We start from the raw sequence: 20,384 nt of genomic DNA, 5'->3' as shown, positions 1-20,384 counted from the left end.
GTGGTATCAGAAGCATGGATGCTGAGATACATTATTTGATGGCAATTGAGAGTTAAAGATTCAATTGTAGTATGTTTAAAATAAGTAGAAAGTAACAATCTCTTAAGCTATATTTCAAGTTCTTTGCCTGAGCAAAGCCAGTCCTTGTTTCATTAGACAGATTTTGATTTTTATGATTCATTCTGTCAGACTTTATACGTAGTATATAAAAAAGATATTACAGTTTAAAAAATGCAGTTTCAGTGTAGGTGAAAGTGTTATTGATGGTCTTTAAATTCTCTTTGGCTTCATGCTGTGTTCAGATACACATTTTAGTGCTGCTTCCTTTGTTTTTTTTTGGTTTTGTTGAGGGTTGGCAGGGCTTAGTAAACAGGAAATCTAATAAATATAAATGGAATTATTTTTTAAAAACTTAACTTTTAAATTATGTATCTTTTATACAATTTGTTTCTCCTGTACTTTTTTTTTTTTTTTTTTAATTTCAACAAATTTGACTGTCATCTCCTTCCTTTGATGTCATAGGCGGAGATCCTTTGGGGCAGTTTGCTATTGAAAATATACAGAACGAATGGAAGGTCTATGTGAAGAAAGCTCTAGATAGAGAGGAAAGGGACAATTACCTTCTGACCATCACAGCAACTGACGGGACCTTCTCATCCAAAGCTATAGTTGAAGTCAAAGTCCTTGATGCAAATGACAACAGTCCCATTTGTGAAAAGGTAGGCTACTCCTGTCTTTAAGTTCATATATTATGAATTCAGATTTCTTTCTTAAACCTTTCAGTCGGACAGTCACATGGTGCTACTGCACGGGAAGTAATTCAGATGTCTTTTACGTTGTAAGTTCTTAATGTTTAAGTCAAGATGGGGTTGATGGAGCCAGAGTTGGAGTAGTTTCAGAAGTACTTTTGGGGTATGTTTAAAAAGCTTGAAAACATCATTCAAAAATACTGTGAATTATGGACAGGATTACAGTTGTATGTTAACTCTAAACATGCTCTCTTACATTTTCCTGAAGGGATTCCCTTCATCGGGGGGTGAGGTTATGGCGGGGGGGACATTAGGCCAGGAGTTCTTGGTACACAGCTCTCTTCTGCTCCAGCAGACTATATTTAGAGCCCTTGCTTTTGCACATACTGGAGGAACCCAGAGGTGCAGGGTGTGGCCTCTGCCCCCGCGGAGCCCATAGTTCTTAACGCGAGGACAACATGGGTACCAGGGAAGAGCTGTAGTTCAGCGTGTGGGGTTGTTAGCTGTGACCTGACTCCTCTTTTGTAAGAAAAATAGTTCTGCAGACCCCTTGGATTTTAGTTTTATTCCTTTCCTGTGTGTTCTGTGACCCCAGTTAAGTGATTTCTGTTGCTCCCTTGGCAGTCATGTTAACTTTCAATGTTCTAAGTTAACGGTATTGTTTACAATCTTTGTAGACTTTATATTCTGACACGATTCCAGAAGATGCCTTTCCTGGGAAGCTGATCATGCAGGTCTCTGCGACGGATGCAGATATCCGTTCCAACGCTGAAATTACTTACACATTATTTGGTCCAGGTGCAGAAAAATTCAAACTAAATCCAGACACAGGTAAAGGTGGAATTTGGGCAAAACAGATTCTGTTTCAACAAAGTCACATATTCAGGTGGTTTTGGATCACACAGATAGTTTGAAATTATATTTTGTTCTTGTGAATTTGCTCTTCTGCTACAAAAATGGCATCTTTTAGAAAGGTAAGCAACAATTAACTATAAAATTTATGGTGAGATAAAAAATTAACAGCAGCAATATCACCTGCTTGAATCGAGGATTTAACATTTATAAGTTTTTTATATCGCCTTCTTTAAAAAAGAAAACAACTCAGAAGTTAAAGTATATCAAGCTTTCTGCTTTATCAATTTTCCATATAGTTTGTTTCATTGAACTTGTGACCATAAATTTATAACTTAGCATATTCATTAAAATTATTGATGATATTTTACCTGTCTTTAAACCTCTGGTATTGTTTTTCTCTTTGAGTTTGTATTTTGTTAAAATTGGGGATCAAGCAATAGTTTTCTATTAAGGTTTCCACCCAAATTAATTATAGACATTTGAATCTAATTTTTGAGTCAGTTAAAAAATACCTTGAACTTGGTAAATTGGCAGCTCTTTTGCTTTTTGACGTTTTATATAATACAAGAGACCCACCAGCCTGGAGATCTTTATGGCTTAGAGCTGGCTCCTAGCAGGATTTGACAGTCTTCAACTCAGAGGGCTCCCCTAGCTGTTGACTCTGTCACTGACAAAATTATTGTCCAAAGGAAGACTATTATTCAGATTTTATAGATGTAAGAGGAAGAAGGATGTCTGCTGGCAGTTACATCTTCGGTTTCAAGTGAGCCCGTGGATATTTGTTTTTAGGTGAACTGAAAACATCAGCCCCGCTGGATCGCGAGGAGCAAGCAACTTACCATCTTCTCGTCAAGGCCGCCGATGGAGGGGGAAGGTTCTGCCAAGCGAGCATTGTGCTCACGCTAGAGGACGTGAACGACAATGCCCCCGAGTTCTCTGCTGATCCCTACACCATCACCGTGTTTGAGAACACGGAGCCAGGCACGCTCCTGACCAGGGTGCAGGCCACGGACGCGGATGCAGGTAAAGCCCGGATGATGCTCTTGTCTTCAGACTGTGGCCTGAGGGGCTGTTTTAACACATTCATCCCCTCTCATGTACCCAGGCTGATGCGTGTTGAGTAACTCACTATTGTTGTGTTAGCGTTGGGGTTTCCTCGGTGGCCCAGTGGTTAAGACTTTACCTTCCTGTGTAGGGGGTGTGAGTTAAATCCCTGTTGGGAGAGCTAAGATCCCATACGCCTTGTGGCCAAAAAACCAAAACATAGACTGTATTGTAACAAATTCAGTAAAGACTTTAAAACTGGTCCATATTTTTTAAAAAAATCTTTAAAAAAATGTGTTGGCATTAAAAATTGAATGAAATCTTCAGAATAAGGAACTCATTTTTAATGAATATTCAAAATCTCGAAATTGTGCACAATGAACTTACTGTGATGCCTCTAAAATTCTAGCCTGTGATAACAGATTTTTATATCCCATTGAATTAATTGATAAAGGGTTGTTATTTTTTGGTGAATAAAGCATTTGTGACAAAGAGATTTAGTATCATAGGGACATAACAGAAGCAAACAACATATTGTTTTAGTTTTACAGATCTTTCAAGTTTTTTATGGAGACAGTAAGGCTCTGGGGTATATATTCACAGCATTTTGATAGCAGAGAATAGAAATAACTTCTTCGATCATTCTAACACTGAAGAGTTAGAAGCAAATGTATTAATTTTCAAATAAATGTTTGTCACCGAAGCTAAGTAATAAGTAGGCTTTATTTTTAAAGATCTGGGTTTTAGAACAAAGTTCCTATATAATATGGTCTTAAAAAAAGTCAGATGACTATGAAATTATATTTGTTTTAACTCAGTGAATCTCTCATTTAAAAGTTACATTTTTTTAAGATCTTAGTCAACAAGAATTTTTAAATAATGTATATTAGCATTTTCCCTTTTCATATGTATGCTACATGTATTTTTTTAATTTATTTTTTTATTGAAGGATAATTACTTTACAGAATTTTCTTGTTCTCTGTCAAACATCAACATGAATCAGCTGTAGGTGTCCATATTTTTAAGGAGCGTGCTTACATTTCTTGAAATAAAGCGTTCTGACATGATGTGGTGTCTTTGACAGGACTGAATCGGAAAATCTCCTACTCACTGCTTAACTCCGCTGATGGGCAGTTCTCCATTAACGAATTATCTGGAATCATTCAGTTAGAAAAGCCTTTGGATAGAGAACTCCAGGCAGTATACACCCTGACTTTGAAAGCTGTCGATCATGGTTTGCCCAGAAGGTTGACAGCTACCGGGACCATTGTCATATCTGTTTTGGATATAAATGACAATCCGCCCGTGTTTGAGTACCGTGAATATGGTGCCACAGTGTCTGAGGACGTTCTCGTTGGGACTGAAGTTCTCCAAGTGTACGCAGCGAGCCGGGACATTGAAGCAAACGCAGAAATCACCTACTCTATCATAAGCGGGAATGAACATGGGAAATTCAGCATCGACTCTAAGACAGGTAACCTACCACTCAAATGGGAGGGAGCCCTTATTCTGCCAGAAAGGCTAGATTGCTCAGCACTTGACTGGTACAATGACAGGTCACATGTTGTCAGTAGATACCCTAAAATAAGAGAAAACTCAAGTTTCCTTTGTGTTGTTATCTGAAGTGGAATTCATCGTGGTTTAGAAGGCTTTAAAACTGTAGTTCTACACACTAAAATAATTTCTGGCTTGTCTGTTATGAGCAAATTTAAGGAGAAAATTAAAGCATCATACTCTAGTTATTTAGTAAAGCTATAAGATGTAATAAATCAGTAAAGATAAAGAATGGAAGATGGTAGGAAATTTTGCATAATGGCTCGCTTTTTTGTGCCCCTTGTGGATCTCATATGAAATAGCTTCCCAAGTGAAACAGGAGTTTCGACCTCTTTGCTCTTAGATTCAGTAGGGGCACCTGATAATTCGTTAAATTGACTTCTTCATTATGCTAGCTGTGTATAACTGGCAAATACCTGGGCTGAGCTCCTTAGTGAGGGACTGGCAGTGAGGGTCAAAAGTCGCTGAAGCTCTTGACTCTGGCTGCATAAATACTTTTGTAGTCTTGTTAACCTGTCGACTGAAATAGCTATAAGGAAATTGCTCTCTCAAAAATGGCTCCATTCAAACTGTGTTTAATTGTATGTGACTGTTTCAGATGAAGGGTTGGTGTGTGATGATGCTATCTTAAAATGTATTTTTAGCACATATAAAATTGTTATTTTTAGGACTCTTTAAGTAGGATAGACTGTAAGGAGGTAAAAAGGAACAACATTGAAAGACGTTAAAGGAATTATTAAATCAAAAAGGGATTTTTAAAAAAAAATGATAGAATGTAAACAAAGCATTATTCAAGAGATTTTTAAAAAGATATGAATTTCTGTAAAAGTAGGAGAAGGAAAAGAAAATGAAAAGCCAAAGAATAGAATTTTTATGTTTTCTTTCTGTTTTATTAAAGTCTGTAGTAAACTGTCATTTAGAAGAGATAAGAAATGTAATCATTTTTATAACAGGGATATAGCAAGTACTGAGCAATTTAAGTTTAAAAGCAATTTAAATATTCCAAAGAGTATCAGGAAAGTAAAAGCAATAAGGAGAGTTCCCAGGATGAGCCAATTCCTGTTTTACTTGTTGAATTAAGAAATTAGAGAACATACATAAATGGTAAGTCAGCTCTTGAAGATTTCAGTCATAGGAGGAGAAAGTGGTGGCATTTTAAAGCACTGGAAGTGACTCTGATTTTCTGCTCAGGGGCCATATTTATCATTGGGAATCTGGACTATGAGAGCTCTCATGAGTACTACCTGACTGTTGAGGCCACTGACGGAGGCACACCGTCATTAAGCGATGTTGCCACGGTGAACATCAATGTAACAGACATCAATGACAACACCCCAGTGTTCAGCCAGGACACCTACACGGCGGTCATCAGCGAGGACGCTGTTCTTGAACAGTCTGTGATCACGGTGCATATCTTTCCCTCTGCAGTTTTCTTCTGGGTCTCGGCAAGAATTTTTCTAGGGATTTATCCACTTTTCTTGTTGCTGCTGCTGTTTTAATTTATTTGTTTATTTCTGGCTGTGCTGGGTCATTGTTGCTCTTGAGGGTTTCTCTAGTTGTGGAGCATGCAGAGCACAGACTTGGGGGCTTCAGCCGTTGCAACACATCAGCTCAGCAGTTGCGGCTCCTGGGCTCTGGGCCCAGCCCAGAAGCTGTGGCACACAGGCTGAGCTGCTCCCTGGCACGTGGGATCCTCCCAGACCAGGGCTCAGACGCGTGTGTCCTGCACTAGCAGGCATATTCTTTGCCACCAGGGACGCTCTCTTCCAGTTCTTACAGTGGCCTTACTTGAAAATAATTGGAAGATGAGGAAATGTCTTTTATTAACCCAGTGACTGGCTCTATTTATAAGTAACTGCCATTGATACCAGAAATTTGCTTAATAGACTTCTGCTGTCACGTCCTCATCTGTCTCCTAAACAGGAATGTGATGTTTTCTAGGTTATGGCAGATGATGCTGACGGACCTTCAAACAGCCACATCCACTATGCAATTATAGATGGCAACCAGGGAAGTCCATTTACAATCGACCCTGCCAGAGGAGAAGTGAAGGTGACCAAACTTCTAGACCGGGAAACAGTAAGTGGAGAAATTAAATTGTTTATACAGATTATCAAATCAAGTGCCAACATGTTGGGAAATGTCAAAAGAACCAGCCCTGTTCTTAGGAAGCGACAAGCAGAATATAAATACCTGAAAAACAGTTATAGTATGAAGATCTCCAGAATAGTGATTTGTTTCATACTTGTGACATTTAGAGAATAAAAGTGTGTATTTGGGATGAAACTCTGTTGGCACCGGTGTTTTGAGACGCTTCGTGGAGCTAGAATCTGGGTTTTACATGACAGCAGAGATTTGGGAGACGCGAGTGTTGAGAGGAGGGAATTCCCCGTGAGGAACTGGGGGGAGGAAAGAATGGAGAAAGGCAGTCACGGGGTGTGTTTAGGAGATTTTATTCAGTTGTGTTGGAGGAGAGTGATCTTACAGACAAGCGAGGGAGAGAAGATACATCAGGTGTTTTAGGAACAGATTTCAGGCCATAGACAAAGCCAGGATCCTAGGTTCAGGCTTGCATCGCAGGGGTTAGGTGGTTACCGACGTCTGTGCACCCAAGTGCAGCAACACGAGGGGATGCTCTCTGAGGACCAGGCCTGCGGCAGGTCAGAGGTAGGAGGCCCAGTGACAGTCGTTACAAGAGCCCGAGCGGGGATAGTAGCGTGACACGTGAGCGACAAGACAAATGCGGAAACTTGCAGTGAGGACCACAGAGCTGAGCTGTGGCCTCCACGGAGAGCGGAGGTGGCCGGTGCTTCGATGCTGTTCAGTCCTGCTGTGATGGAGTACTGCCATCAGATGGGGTCACGGGGCACAGACCTGGCGCTGGGGAGACGCGCTCGACTGTGTTCTGGGTGTGCTGACCTGGCAAGGAAAGTGGCATATTCAGGTAAAACTGTACAGCCAGTTTTGGGACATTGTAGTCAAACTGGAGACTTGAAGCTGGAAATACAGAAAAGGCACGTGCCTCCGGAGATGATCATGGAAATGACCTGAGGTTTGGAGGTAAATGTGAGCGAATGAGGAAAGAGCCAATTCCTCCCTCCCTGTCTCCATCCCTCCATCCATCCACCCATCCACTTACTCACCCTCTCTCACAGACAGGAGGGGAGCTGCCTCAGAGGTGATGGAGGGAAGAAGTGAAAGAGCCTTCGTTCAGGGAATTAGAAGGGCGTCAGGGGTAATACAGACTGTGATTTCAGAAGGATAGTGGGCACATCCAAGTTGAAAGGAATTTGGGGAGATAGTGCTGAGATATTTCATAAAATCTCCATTCTTTAATTCTTTTCCTGACCCATTATTTTTGAGCAGGGACTTCCCAAGAGATTGGGAGGCATGACTGTTAACGCTTAGGACTTCAGTACTGCTGGGCAGGACAAAAGTTAGTGTTTTTAACTTGAACCGACTTCTCAAAACCTTGAGTAAACTCATGTCCGTTGTGAGGTTGCAGGTGAGTTCCCCAGGCCGAGTCGCCCTCTCCCGTGGGCGTGTCTCGCAGGACTGGTACTTGACAGCACATCCTCTGGGGTTTAGCCAGCCTCCTGGCCTCTTCACTGCTTCCTCTGAAAGAGAGACCTTAAAAGGAGCTGTCCTAGAAAAGCAGCCACCCCACTTAAGTCACCTTTTCTAGTAGGAAGTCACAAAGAGAAGGGTCTTGGGAGATTGAGGCAGTTGAGGGCAAGCCAAGTGCCACATCGAAGAGGAAGATGATCTGGAGAGTCCCGAGCGTTGAGAATGAATGGGCCCTCGAGGGCAGGAGACAGCTAGCTGTGTGTCTGCTCCTAGCTGAGAGTCGCACTGGGACAGAGGGAAGGTTGCACCCTTAGACAGGTGTGCCCATCTTTTCTCATCGTTTGTGTTCCTTTTCTGTCTTAATTTCTGTTAATAGATCGGCACGTTTTCAAAGTTAGAACACCTTCACAGGGCAAGTATGTTTCTGAGAGGCATCTGAGATCCTCCTCCATGTTAGTAACTTTTTCTGTCGGGCAGACACATTCCACTCTGCAGGTGGCCTGTGGCCATGCCCCTGTGTGCAGGCTAGGGAGTCACCCGCCTGCAGGGCTCAGGGGGCGGAGACCCTCAGATCTGCCCCTCTGGGGGTGTCAGAAGCACGCTTGAGACGGAACCCCTGTTCTTTGGTCTTGTGGAAACGGACACACTTCTCTTTGTGTTTTCCCCGACAAGATCTCAGGCTACACACTCACCGTGCAGGCCTCTGACAATGGCAGTCCCCCCAGAGTCGCCACGACCACCGTGAACATCGACGTGTCTGATGTGAACGACAATGCCCCGGTCTTCTCCAGGGGGAACTACAGCCTGATCATCCAGGTGACCGTGGGTCCTGGGCTCCTGGAATGTGTCCCTGTTGAAATGTGTGCTCTCACGGGCCTCGATTATTCGTTCGAAATAGCTTTCCTTTTCCAAAGACCGCTTTTGAGAAAAATGGGAAGGGTGACATTACAGGGCTCTCTGTCGGTACTAAAAGATGAGCCATTTCCAAAATGCTTTCGTCTCTTCTTTTTGCTTTGGTTTTTAAGATAACCTCAGTAGCTTGGTTCTTAACCTTCCCTTCTGCCCTGAGTTTCCTCCTGGCCCCATGCAGACCCTCCCACTCCTCCGCCAAGCACCTCTCCCCTCCCCAGTCTCCCTACACACCCCCTCCCCTCCACTCCCCCCTTCCCCACCAGTCTCCCTCCCCTTCTTCCCAACACCGCCAGCCCCTCTCCCCTCTCCTCCTTCCAAATGAAGCAGCAATGTCTGTTTTCTGCAAACGTCCTATTCTGGAAAGCTTGTGGGGCGTCTTGTTGACAGCGGCGTGGTTCTCCTCCCCTTTGCAGGAGAACAAGCCCGTGGGGTTCAGCGTGCTGCAGCTGGTGGTGACGGACAGGGACTCCTCCCACAACGGTCCCCCCTTCTTCTTCAGCATCGTGAGCGGGAATGAAGAGGGGGCGTTTGAAGTCAACCAGCAGGGAGCCCTGCTGACGGCGGCCGCCATAAATAGGAAAGTGAAGGATCATTACTTACTGCGTGTTAAGGTATTCACGCCTTTCTTCATGGTTTGTTTTTTTTTTGAGAACTCGTGGAAAAGAGCCACTGCAGTGATCTATCTTCTCATGTGTAAACAGCTTATGCCTCGTGAGAAGACAGAACTGCAAAACTGAATTAGAATTACAGTCTGGTTTTCTTTTTTTTTTTGTCATATCTTCATTTTTATCCCACAGCACTTGGCAGGGGCATATTTATTTATTCACTTACCTTATCAGAGACCTTCCCAGGTGGCACTAATGGTAAAGAACCCGCCTGCCAATCCAGGGAACATAAGAGATGCAGGTTTGATCCCCTGGGTTGGGAAGATTCCTCTGGAGGAGGGCATGGCAGCCCATTCCAGAATTCTTGCCTGGAGAATCCCCATGGACAGAGGAGCCTGGCGGGCTACAGTCCATGGGGTCACAAAGAGTCAGACGCACTTGAAGCGACTTAGCACATACTTTAGCATAGATGTTGGTGGAGCTAAGTTTCAGCATGAATCAGTGAAAGGGTCAGAAAGAAGTATTTACCCTGTGGTCTCTTTCAACAACCCGTACATGCCAGAATTGTACACGATTAATTTTATCACCAAGTCACTACTATTAACAATCTCTTTCCTATGAATTCAAGCATCATACCCCCAATTCCGCTATGACCAGTTAATACACCTACTCTGAAAATGCTTTCTACCCTGTCCCTTGATAATGCTTCTCATACAAAGAATTAGGTATCTAACGATTGGTAGTACTTTAGAACTTGAGCAGTATAAATATATTTGTATTAAGAAGTTGTGAACGACGATACAGACAAAGGTGATTTTTTTCCCCTTCTTTTCTCGCAGGCGGCAGACAATGGAAAGCCTCAGCTGTCGTCTCTGACATATATTGACATCAGGGTCATTGAAGAGAGCGTCTATCCCCCGGCAATCCTGCCGCTGGAGATTTTCATCACTGCTTTCGGGGAGGAGTACTCAGGTGGTGTCATCGGGAAGGTCCACGCCACCGACCAAGACGTGTATGACACGTTAACCTACAGCCTCGACCCGCAGATGGACAACCTCTTCTCCGTGTCCAGCACAGGGGGCAAGCTGATCGCGCACAAGAAGCTGGACATAGGGCAGTACCTGCTCAACGTGAGCGTGACGGACGGGAAGTTCACCACCGCGGCCGACATCACGGTGCAGGTCAGACAGGTGACGCAGCAGATGCTCAACCAGACGGTCGCCATCCGCTTCGCCAACCTCACCCCAGAAGAGTTCGTCGGCGACTACTGGCGCAACTTCCAGCGAGCTTTGGGGAACATCCTGGGCGTGAGGAGGAACAGTATTCAGATTGTCAGTTTGCAGCCCGCCGAGCCTCACCCGCACCTGGACGTCTTGCTGTTTGTAGAGAGGTCGGGTGTCGCCCACGTTTCCACCAGGCAGCTCCTGCAGAAGATCAACTCTTCCGTGACGGACATCGAGGAGATCATCGGTGTGAGGATCCTGGAGGTGTTCCGGAAGCTGTGTGCAGGCCTCGACTGCCCCTGGAAGTTCTGTGATGAGAAGGTGTCCATGGACGAGAGTGTGATGTCAACGCACAGCACGGCCAGACTGAGCTTTGTGACCCCACGCCACCGGCGGACGGCCATGTGCCTCTGCAGAGGTAACGCACACGCAGGTGGAAATGGGCGTGCGGGTCGGTTCATCTTACAGCCTTAGATGGCGACACAGTAAAGATCCGTTTTTTTGAAATTCCTATTCATTAGCTCTCCCCCCTCCTCTTTTTTTTTTTTTTAAAACAGAGGGAAAATGCCCACTTGTCCATCGTGGATGTGAAGATAATCCGTGCCCTGAAGGATCGGAATGTGTCACTGACCCCAGAGAGGAGACGTATACCTGCGTCTGTCCGGGTGGCAAGTCTGGTCAGTGCCCAGGTGAGAGGTTCAACTAAGATAAAAAAGTGAAAAAATGTAGAAGTGTTAGTCCTTCAGTTGTGTCCGACCCTTTGCAACCCCGTGGACTATAGCCCACCAGGCTCCTCTGTCCTTGGGATTCTCCAGGCAAGAATTCTCCTGGAGTGGGTTGCCATTTCCTTCTCCAGGGGATCTTTCCCAATCAGGGATCAAATTCAGGTCTCCTGAATTGCAGGCAGATTCTTTCCCATCTGAGCCGCCAGGGATGAAATGACGTCTAATTATTTAAATTGCCGTTTTTCTGGCTACTTGTGAAGGTTGTCTTTTCATTTGTTCATGGCAGCACTTCCTCTTCTGTGACTGGCCAGTTCATGCTCTCTGCTTGATTGTCTGGATAATTTGTCTGTTTCTTATTTTGAATGGATGGAGCTCTGTATAATTTTGAGCATTAACATTATTTACATGTTAATAGACCCACTGTCTATATGTCACTGGTCTTTTGATTTGTTTAATTTTTATTTTCTTACTTCTGCATAATTTTACAAAATAGTTTTCATCTCTGGATTGATACTAGTTTCATTGTTTTTGTAGAGTGTGAATTGTTTTACGTCTTGCTTGAGAACATTTTGCAAACCACCTGGAGGCTACATATTTTTCTAAATTGTTTTCTAATGATTTTTTAATGGATATTTCATATCTGGATCTTTTATTTATCTTAGAATTCATTTCTCTGTGATACAGTAGTCTAACTTATTCACTCCAAATGGAGAGCCAGTTTTGCTGTTGCTCTTTGTGAAAAAAATAGACATTTCCCATTGAATTGAATTTTATACTGTATCATCTTAGATCCAGAACTTGAATTAGGGCATGGTGGTGGGGGGACAACTTATACAAATATGCTTAAACTTGGTTCTGATTTATTTCTTCTCTTTGTGATTCCCAGGGACTGCATCTATAACATTTACTGGAAACAGCTTTGTGAAATACCGTCTAATGGAAAATGAAAACAAGTTAGAGATGAAGCTGACCATGAGGCTTCGAACGTACTCTGCCCACGCGGTTGTCATGTATGCTCGAGGGACCGACTACAGCATCTTGGAGGTGGGTGTTTGTGCATATTTGTATCTCAGATTGTGGGAGACTTTAGACACATGAATTCCATTCTATGTTCAGGTGGCCCATTTTTTAAAAGAACAAGATAAGCAACATGAAATGATTGAGTTCTTCCTTTAAATGATTCATTGATCCCAACACATAAGTTCTGTGGGGTGAAAAGCTCTTTTTGCTCTGCAGTAACATAGACATTTACTTCTGTTTTTTACAAACATTTTCAGGTTCCTGTGACCATTACATTCAAACTCTGATATGAATCTTACTGATATTATGGAGAGTTTACAGAAAGGTCCTACATACACTTGAAGTGATGATCAGCTTACTTTTTTTTTTTTTTTTTTTATCAAGAGTGATTTGTTTTTGACTTTAAACAAAATCTGATGCTCTTCTGTTCGGTTAGCAGTTTTCAGTTACTTACACAATGCCTTTTAGTTATGTAGTTGGAACTTTGATATCCCTGAGAGGCCTATTTTTATTATTCATACAGTAAACCAAGGAGCACGTGTTCTATAGTACTTAAGTGCGAGGCCTTGGGCTTCCTTGGTGGCTCAGATGGTAAAGAATCTGCCAGCAATGCGGGAGACCTGGGTTTGATCCCTGGGTGGGAAGATTTCCACTGGAGAAGGGAACGGCTGCCTTCTCTAACATTCTTGCCTGGAGAATTCCATGGACAGAGGAGCCTGGCGGGCTGCAATCCATACAGTCGCAAAGAGTCAGACATGACTGAGCGACTTTCCCTTTCATCCCTACTTGCACTAACTTTCTGCTTCAGGTGGCAGACCCACCCCCTCCTTTAGATGCGTGATCCGACGCCGGGTGCGATGATTCCGCGAGAGTAACGTGCACAGTGATTGTCTCTGTCGCAGATCCACAACGGGAGGCTGCAGTACAAGTTCGACTGTGGCAGCGGCCCTGGCATCGTCTCGGTGCAGAGCATCCAGGTCAACGACGGGCTGTGGCACGCGGTGTCCCTCGAGGTGAACGGGAACTACGCCCGGCTGGTTCTGGATCAGGTCCACACCGCCTCGGGCACAGCCCCGGGGACACTGAAAACCCTCAACCTCGACAGCCACATGTTTTTTGGGGGCCACGTCCGCCAGCAGGGCTCGAGGCACGGACGGAGCCCCCAGGTGGGCAATGGTTTCCGGGGCTGCATGGACTCCATTTACCTGAATGGGCAGGAGCTGCCCTTAAACAACAGACCCAGGAGCTACGCGCACATCGAGGAGTCAGTGGATGTGTCTCCCGGGTGCTTGTTGACGGCGACGGAGGACTGCTCAAGCAGCCCCTGCCAGAACGGGGGCGTCTGCCACCCCTCCCCGACGGGAGGTAAGCCTCACAGCAGCACCTCTCCCAAGCAGTCCATCCACGTGTATGCACTGGGGCGGAGGTCTCCCGGCATTTCTGCTTTTCCTTTTCGTGTGCAGTCAGTTTGGTCGTATACTGCAGCTGGTGTAAGTGATGCTCGAGTGGAGCTGGGCTTAGGGTTCATCTTGGGAGTGGCTGGAGGGGACAGTTTCTCTCCTGCTGAGCGGTGGCCACACTACATCACATTTCCAGACACGTGTCATTCTGCACCAGTAGTCACAGGAAACCACAGCTGACCCTGAATGCCTTTGCAGCCACAAGGACGCCAACCAGGGGGTTGGAATTGGTTCCACGTAGTTCTCCGTACGGAGAAGGCAATGGCACCCCACTCCAGTACTCTTGCCTGGAAAATCCCATGGACAGAGGAGCCTGGTGAGCTGCAGTCCATGGGGTCGCAAAGAGTCGGACACAACTGAGCGACTTCACTTTCACTTTTCACTTTCATGCACTGGAGAAGGAAATGGCAACCCACTCCATTGTTCTTGCCTGGAGAATCCCAGGGACGGCGGAGCCTGGTGGGCTGCCGTCTGTGGGGTCGTACAGAGTCGGACATGACTGAAGCGACGTAGCAGCAGCAGTTCTCCCTAAGCTTCTTTTTACCCACCAGCCCAGCGGGGGGCCTGCCAGTCTTGCTCACTTGAGACGGGGCTGGGAGTGTCGTTTTCCAGAAGGCCTTGGGCACCCTGCTAAGTTAAGATGACCTTGATCAAGTCATGAGTTCCCTCTTCAGTCCTTCGTATTTGGGTGATACCAACAGTGGAAGGTTTGGTGATCTAGGCAGCTTTGTACCCAGAGGGTATGGGGAATTGGATATGTTTTACAAGTCTTAGAGAGCTAAATTTTCACTTAAACGTAAAAACCAGTACCCTGAGACTTCTTTTTTCGAGTTACTGAGTGATAGTACTTTTGGTTCCCATTTGCCGGTTTAGGTTATTACTGCAAATGCAACGCCTTGCACATCGGGACCTACTGCGAGGTGAGCGTCAACCCGTGTTCCTCCAACCCCTGCTTGTACGGCGGCACCTGCATTGTGGACAACGGAGACTTCGTCTGCCAGTGCCGAGGACTCTATACCGGTCAGAGGTGTGTAGGTCCCCAGACTTCCATCGTTCATTAGAGCAGTAGCGCTTTCAGCATCATCGTGTGTCTGTGCAGTGTCTACATTCATTTGCTCCTGTAGTTACAGAGAAAACATTGGGTTTTTATGCTTATTTTTCCCTTGTCCTTCAGGTGCCAGCTTAGCCCCTACTGCAAAGATGAACCTTGTAAAAACGGCGGAACATGTTTTGATAGTTTGGATGGTGCGGTCTGTCAGTGTGACTCAGGTTTTAGGGGAGAAAGGTAACTGACTTCCTTCAAGATCTGTGTTTGCAGCTCTCTGTAGGGTCACAGCGATTGGCAAGATGCAACAACACTTACTTAATTTGGACTGTGTTGCTTTAGAATTTGACTTCAGAGCTCATAGTGACTCTTTGTATAATTCATCTTTTCATTCTTTTAAAAAAAATATTGAGCAAGTGAACATGATATAATGTTTGAAATACTATATGCTTTGAATATAGAGTGCTTCTATACTTTAAAAATGTTATTTATAAACAAGGAACGTATGGGTACTTGCAGGAAGTAACTGTGGAAACAGTGATTGTTGTTTTTTTAAAACAGATGCGCATGGGGTTGTTACCTATCTATGAGATAGATGACTTCTTTTTCATTGTTTATGTAGCATCTAAAACATTTCTCAACTCTTTAGGTATCTTTTGTGAGCCTTCCATAGTCTGAGAGACGATCATTATTTTCGGTGAAGAATATGAGGCACTAGATGCCTGTTGTCGACGTTGAATGAAATGGTTTTCTGTTCCAGGTGCCATTTCCCCTTAGACTTTCCACCAGGTTCAGTTTAAAAAACTTAGTGCTTGTTCCATACAAGTGCCTAGTGCTATGCATCTAGAAAAGCCTTCACCTGTCACTTTTGTTAGAAGGCTTGAAGTGTGACCTGCCTGCATGGATTCACATAAGGTTTTGTTCTAGTAGTAATTCTGAATTTTACTGTCCGTCACGTGGTCTTCATTCATTAGTCTACTTGAATCCTAGTCAGTACTCGATATAGTTGACAAAAATGTCCCAGTAATCAAAATTGTAATGCCAGGTGAGTATAGGGGTGTTAGAGGAGGGTGCATTTTGTTAGAGGAGAAAGGGTTTGAGCCGTGATGGGGGGACCCACACAGGTGCCAGAGACGCCCACTGGGAAGGGGAGGGAAGGAGGGGGCCTGAGGGGGCTTTCCTGTGGACGATTCTGTAAGGGTGAGGAGCTGAGGAGGGTTTTCAACATGGAGAAACATTTTAAAATGAAAAACAGAGAGTTTTCTGGCCTTTCACATGCTGTATGGAGCTGTCATATTCCCCCATGGGAAAGTTATCGGAGAAATTTAATCCAGCCCTCTTGGAATACATTTATCGGCATGCACTTTTCTAAATATCTGGATCAGAAATTGAGACAAACTGATGTTTAGCCAGTGAGTTTGATTCAGTTGTCTGTTGAACCCTGAGAAAAACGGCAGCTAAACATTGATGTGATGTGTTTATCTCCCAGACGTACAGGGTGTAAACTCAAATGAGTCATTACTCCACAAACGGTTTTTGTGTAGTTATTGTCGATAGTGTGTTTTGGCTGTCCTGTGTCTGGGTCAGTGTTGCTAAGTCACTTCAGTCGTGTCCGACTCTCTGCGACCCCATGGACTGTAGCCCGCCAGGCTCCTCTGTCCATGGGATGCTCCAGGCAAGAATACTGGAGTGGGTTGCCATGCCCTCCTCCAGGGATCTTCCCAACCCAGGGATGGAACCCGTGTCTCCTGCACTGGCAGGCGGGTTCTTCACCACTAGTGCCACCTGGGAAGCCCGGGTCAGTGTTGGGTGAGTCTTATTAGGAGGGATGATTAGCCTGTAGTCTCTATGGTGCTGCCAAGGCCTCTCCTAACCCTGGGCTGTCTCGGCAGGTGTCAGAGCGACGTTGACGAATGTGCTGGCAACCCCTGCCGGAACGGGGCCCTCTGTGAGAACACGCACGGCTCCTACCACTGCAACTGCAGCCACGAGTACAAGGGGAAACACTGCGAGGACGTGGCTCCCAACCAGTACGTGTCGACCCCCTGGAACATCGGCCTGGCCGAGGGGATCGGCATCGTTGTCTTCATCACGGGCATCTTTCTGCTGGTGCTGGTGTTCGTCTTCTGCCGCAAGATGATCAGTCGGAAGAAGAAACCCCAGCCCGAACCCGAGGACAAACACCTGGGACCCAGCGCAGCTTTCTTGCAAAGACCGTATTTCGATTCCAAGCTGAATAAGAACATTTACTCGGACATACCACCCCAGGTGCCTGTCCGGCCCATCTCCTACACCCCAAGCATTCCAAGTGACTCTCGGAACAACCTTGACCGCAACTCCTTCGAAGGGTCAGCTATCCCGGAGCACCCCGAGTTCAGCACCTTCAACCCGGAGTCCGTGCACGGGCACCGGAAAGCCGTGGCCGTCTGCAGCGTGGCCCCAAACCTGCCTCCCCCGCCGCCTTCAAACTCTCCTTCTGACAGCGACTCCATCCAGAAACCTAGCTGGGACTTCGACTATGATAGTAAGAATGGTTTTCTCCATCTCGGTAAAATGTCTCTGACCTCGCAGGAGTGTGGCGTCTCTGTTAGTGATGAACGTGCCCAGACTCCACAGAGCTCTGGTACAATTGGGAACATTTTCCTGGCATCCCAGCCCTGACCGGCCACATTGTGGCCGTGATGTTGCTTTAATTTAGGAATTGAATCTAGTTGTGTTCCATTCATCTGGAAAGATCATTTCGTTTTCGTAATTGATCTGGATTCTCAACTCTAATTGGTGGGGGGATTTTTATGACAGAAAAATTGGGAGGGCATTGGCATGATATGATTTTTTTTTCTCAGATGTGGCCAGAAGAAGCGACAATATTTAAGTGGCCTGACGTCTATGGGATGCCTTGAAAAAGCTATATATTACCATTTTCAAATAAAATTTTAATTCCCCATGTTGTCTGATAGTCTCCACCACAGGCAGCTTTATTGAGAATTTCTATTCTGTGAGTCTGCAAGCTGTATTTATAGGTTTTGCATTTTGTATTTGGTTCTGTTTTGGAGATGTTTCTTTTTTTTTTTTTTTCAATGTTCTTTTATTGAATAAATCCTAGGCAGTCCACGGATCACACTCGCTTCCTGTCAGGATACAGCAGGGAAGAAAAGAGAGTCTCCTGCCTTTGTGACGTGTAACTGTTTTGTCCGTCATCTCCTTTTAGCTAAAGTGGTGGATCTTGATCCTTGTCTCTCCAAAAAGCCGCTGGAGGAGAAGCCGTCTCGCCCGTGCAGCGCCCGGGAAAGCCTGTCCGAAGTGCACTCCCTCAGCTCCTTCCAGTCGGAGCCGTGCGACGACAATGGTGAGTAAACACGCTTCCGCAGCGCCCACCGTCCGCGGCCCCGCTCGCTGACACAGGTCAGGGACATAGTCGCTGGCTCCATCTCAGATGCTCTTCACACTTCACTTCAGACCACAGTTAGACAGCCTTGCATGAACATCCGCTGGGGGCGATGCCGAAAACGTCCTTCATGCTTAGGAATCTGTAGTGACTGGTCATCATAAGAAAGAAAATATGACTGATTGAAAGATGAGCTCTTTCTGATCGGTTAGTTCTGCATGGGCCTTTCTTCCATGACAGTGAATGCTATAGAAGTTATGTGGATTTAAAAAAAAAAAACAAAAAACCTCGTCCCCGCTTCCTTGAGCACACCCGCGTGCACACACGCGCGCACCCCGCAGCCCTGCGAGGAGATGCGCCGGTCTGACATGGGCAACTCGAGCAGCACCTGTGATTGTCACACGGTTCTATTTGTCTCTCCCCACCGACTCCCTTGCGGCCTCAGCTCCCATTTGGATCAGAGCGTACTGACTGAGAACGCAGTTTAAGAGATTGCTAGTAAGTTGGATTATATTTCTAATGAAGAAAGTCTGACAGTGGGATCTTGGCTGCCAGTTTTGTTTCTTGGAGGGTGAATGGCGTTGATAAGCAGCTTTACCATATTAGCGCATACCAGTAGAGAAAACTGTCAGTATCCAGAAACCCAGTAAAGTGAGTTTTTAGTGGAAACTTTTGAATGTCAGAATTGGTTTGATTGTAATTTTTTTTGCATAAAAGTGCCATGTGTAAACAGTTGAAAGTTTATTGATGGAAGGAAATAACTCACTAATAATTATTTGATTGTTTGTAAATGCAAAGCAGTCCATAATATACTGCAGAGACCATTTCGAAACTAAGGATGGCCATATGTATGTTCCATTCATTCCTGAGCCATTTCAAGCATGTTATATATGATATGAAGGTGAAACAGTGTTTATTATTTAGCGGTAAAGTATTTGGACAGAACTCTGCTTATCAAACCAACAACAAAGTAGAATTCTTTCATTAGGTTTAATTCTAAAACATTATAGAGTTGCCAATTTACGTAATACTTTATATCTTTGTCCTTAAGTGCTCTTCATAAATCTCAGAATTTTGCCAGTATTTTCTTTCTTTTCCTAGGTTTTTTTTTTTTTAACTGAAACATCATTCTTCTTAATACTCTTAGATACTTTTAATAAGCTATGGTCAAACTAGTCATGAAAATTAATTGCCAGATAATACAATGTGAGAAAAAATATATTATCCAGGAGTGTCTTTATTTTAATCTTTATCATAATTTTAATCATTATCCATCAAAATTAAAGTCTGTATTAAGAGTATATTTAAATCATATTTCTAGTTTTCTAAGGCTGTTGTAATAGATTACATAGTGGCTTAAGACAAGATAGATTTGTTATCGTTCTGCAGCAGTGTGACGCTTGTCTCAGCAGGCTGAAATTAACATAATAGCAGGACTGTCTCCTTTCTGGAGACGCCAGAGGAGAGATCCTGTGCTGTACCTTTTCCAGCCTCTAGAACCTCCCCACATGCCATGGCTCATGGCCTCCATCTGTCAAAGACAGCAACACTGCACCTCACTGGTCTTTCTGCTCTGGTCCTAGCTCTGCAGCCACAGCTGGGAAAGCTGCTCCCCTTAAGGACCCTTGTGATTACATGGGTGCTTCACAGATCATGCAGGGGTATTTATCTTGGCATAAATACCTTGAAACAGTTTGATACAGGAATGAAAAGGGAATTTACACAGGAAACAGCCAGGCAGACAGTCTGTGTTTCTCTGCTGGTATGTTAGCTCACCAGCTGTTAACTCGTCTGCAGAAAGACAAGAAAATTGGGGTGGGAGTACAGAGAACAGAGACAAAGCCATTTTTGTATTCATATTGCATATTTTACCTTATTATGCAGCTCTTAATTTTTTTCCTGCAAACAATGTATGAGTGTATTAAATGGACCCAGAAAATTGGCCTAGCCAAGTATTTGACTCTTTGAATGTGAAAGCTTTTGCCCATGGGATGTTAAAATCAGGGTTGTTTTGTCCTGACTTGATTCATAATTGTAATTGTGAAACAAATTTATGGCTGAAAGTTCTTTTCCTAAATTACAGTAAAATGTGGTTACTCGTTCCTCTACTCCTTTGATTAATGATAACAAATATATAACTTGATTGGAAAAATCTGCGACATATAAGGAACAAGTGCAAAGATCATACATAACTATATAGCTGTGTTTAAGTTTCACATTGTTAAACTATGCGGTAGAAA

General features: G+C 44.5%; 1 protein-coding gene across 5 annotated transcripts in view; it reads left to right on the top strand.

Moving 5' to 3' along the window:
* FAT1 (FAT atypical cadherin 1) overlaps positions 1–20,384 on the top strand; it is a 125,094-nt gene that overhangs the window by 99,661 nt on the left and 5,049 nt on the right. For 3 of the 5 annotated variants that reach the window (XM_061134763.1, XM_061134764.1, XM_061134765.1), the window contains 16 exons: positions 523–719; positions 1,427–1,580; positions 2,394–2,627; positions 3,733–4,122; positions 5,394–5,608; positions 6,144–6,281; positions 8,442–8,585; positions 9,095–9,292; positions 10,126–10,927; positions 11,067–11,198; positions 12,121–12,278; positions 13,157–13,619; positions 14,588–14,741; positions 14,889–14,999; positions 16,652–17,283; positions 17,968–18,105. In XM_061134763.1, coding sequence (XP_060990746.1) covers positions 523–719; positions 1,427–1,580; positions 2,394–2,627; positions 3,733–4,122; positions 5,394–5,608; positions 6,144–6,281; positions 8,442–8,585; positions 9,095–9,292; positions 10,126–10,927; positions 11,067–11,198; positions 12,121–12,278; positions 13,157–13,619; positions 14,588–14,741; positions 14,889–14,999; positions 16,652–17,283; positions 17,968–18,105 — 4,260 coding nt within the window. Of the gene's footprint in view, positions 1–522; positions 720–1,426; positions 1,581–2,393; positions 2,628–3,732; positions 4,123–5,393; positions 5,609–6,143; positions 6,282–8,441; positions 8,586–9,094; positions 9,293–10,125; positions 10,928–11,066; positions 11,199–12,120; positions 12,279–13,156; positions 13,620–14,587; positions 14,742–14,888; positions 15,000–16,651; positions 17,284–17,967; positions 18,106–18,589; positions 18,643–20,384 lie in introns of all 5 variants that reach the window. The other 2 variants (XR_009691637.1, XM_061134766.1) reach the window with 2 other exon arrangements.

The sequence above is a fragment of the Dama dama genome, chromosome 32 (genome assembly GCF_033118175.1).
Source record: "Dama dama isolate Ldn47 chromosome 32, ASM3311817v1, whole genome shotgun sequence".
Taxonomy (NCBI): Eukaryota; Metazoa; Chordata; class Mammalia; order Artiodactyla; family Cervidae; genus Dama; species Dama dama.
This window is presented reverse-complemented; position numbering and strand designations above follow the sequence as displayed.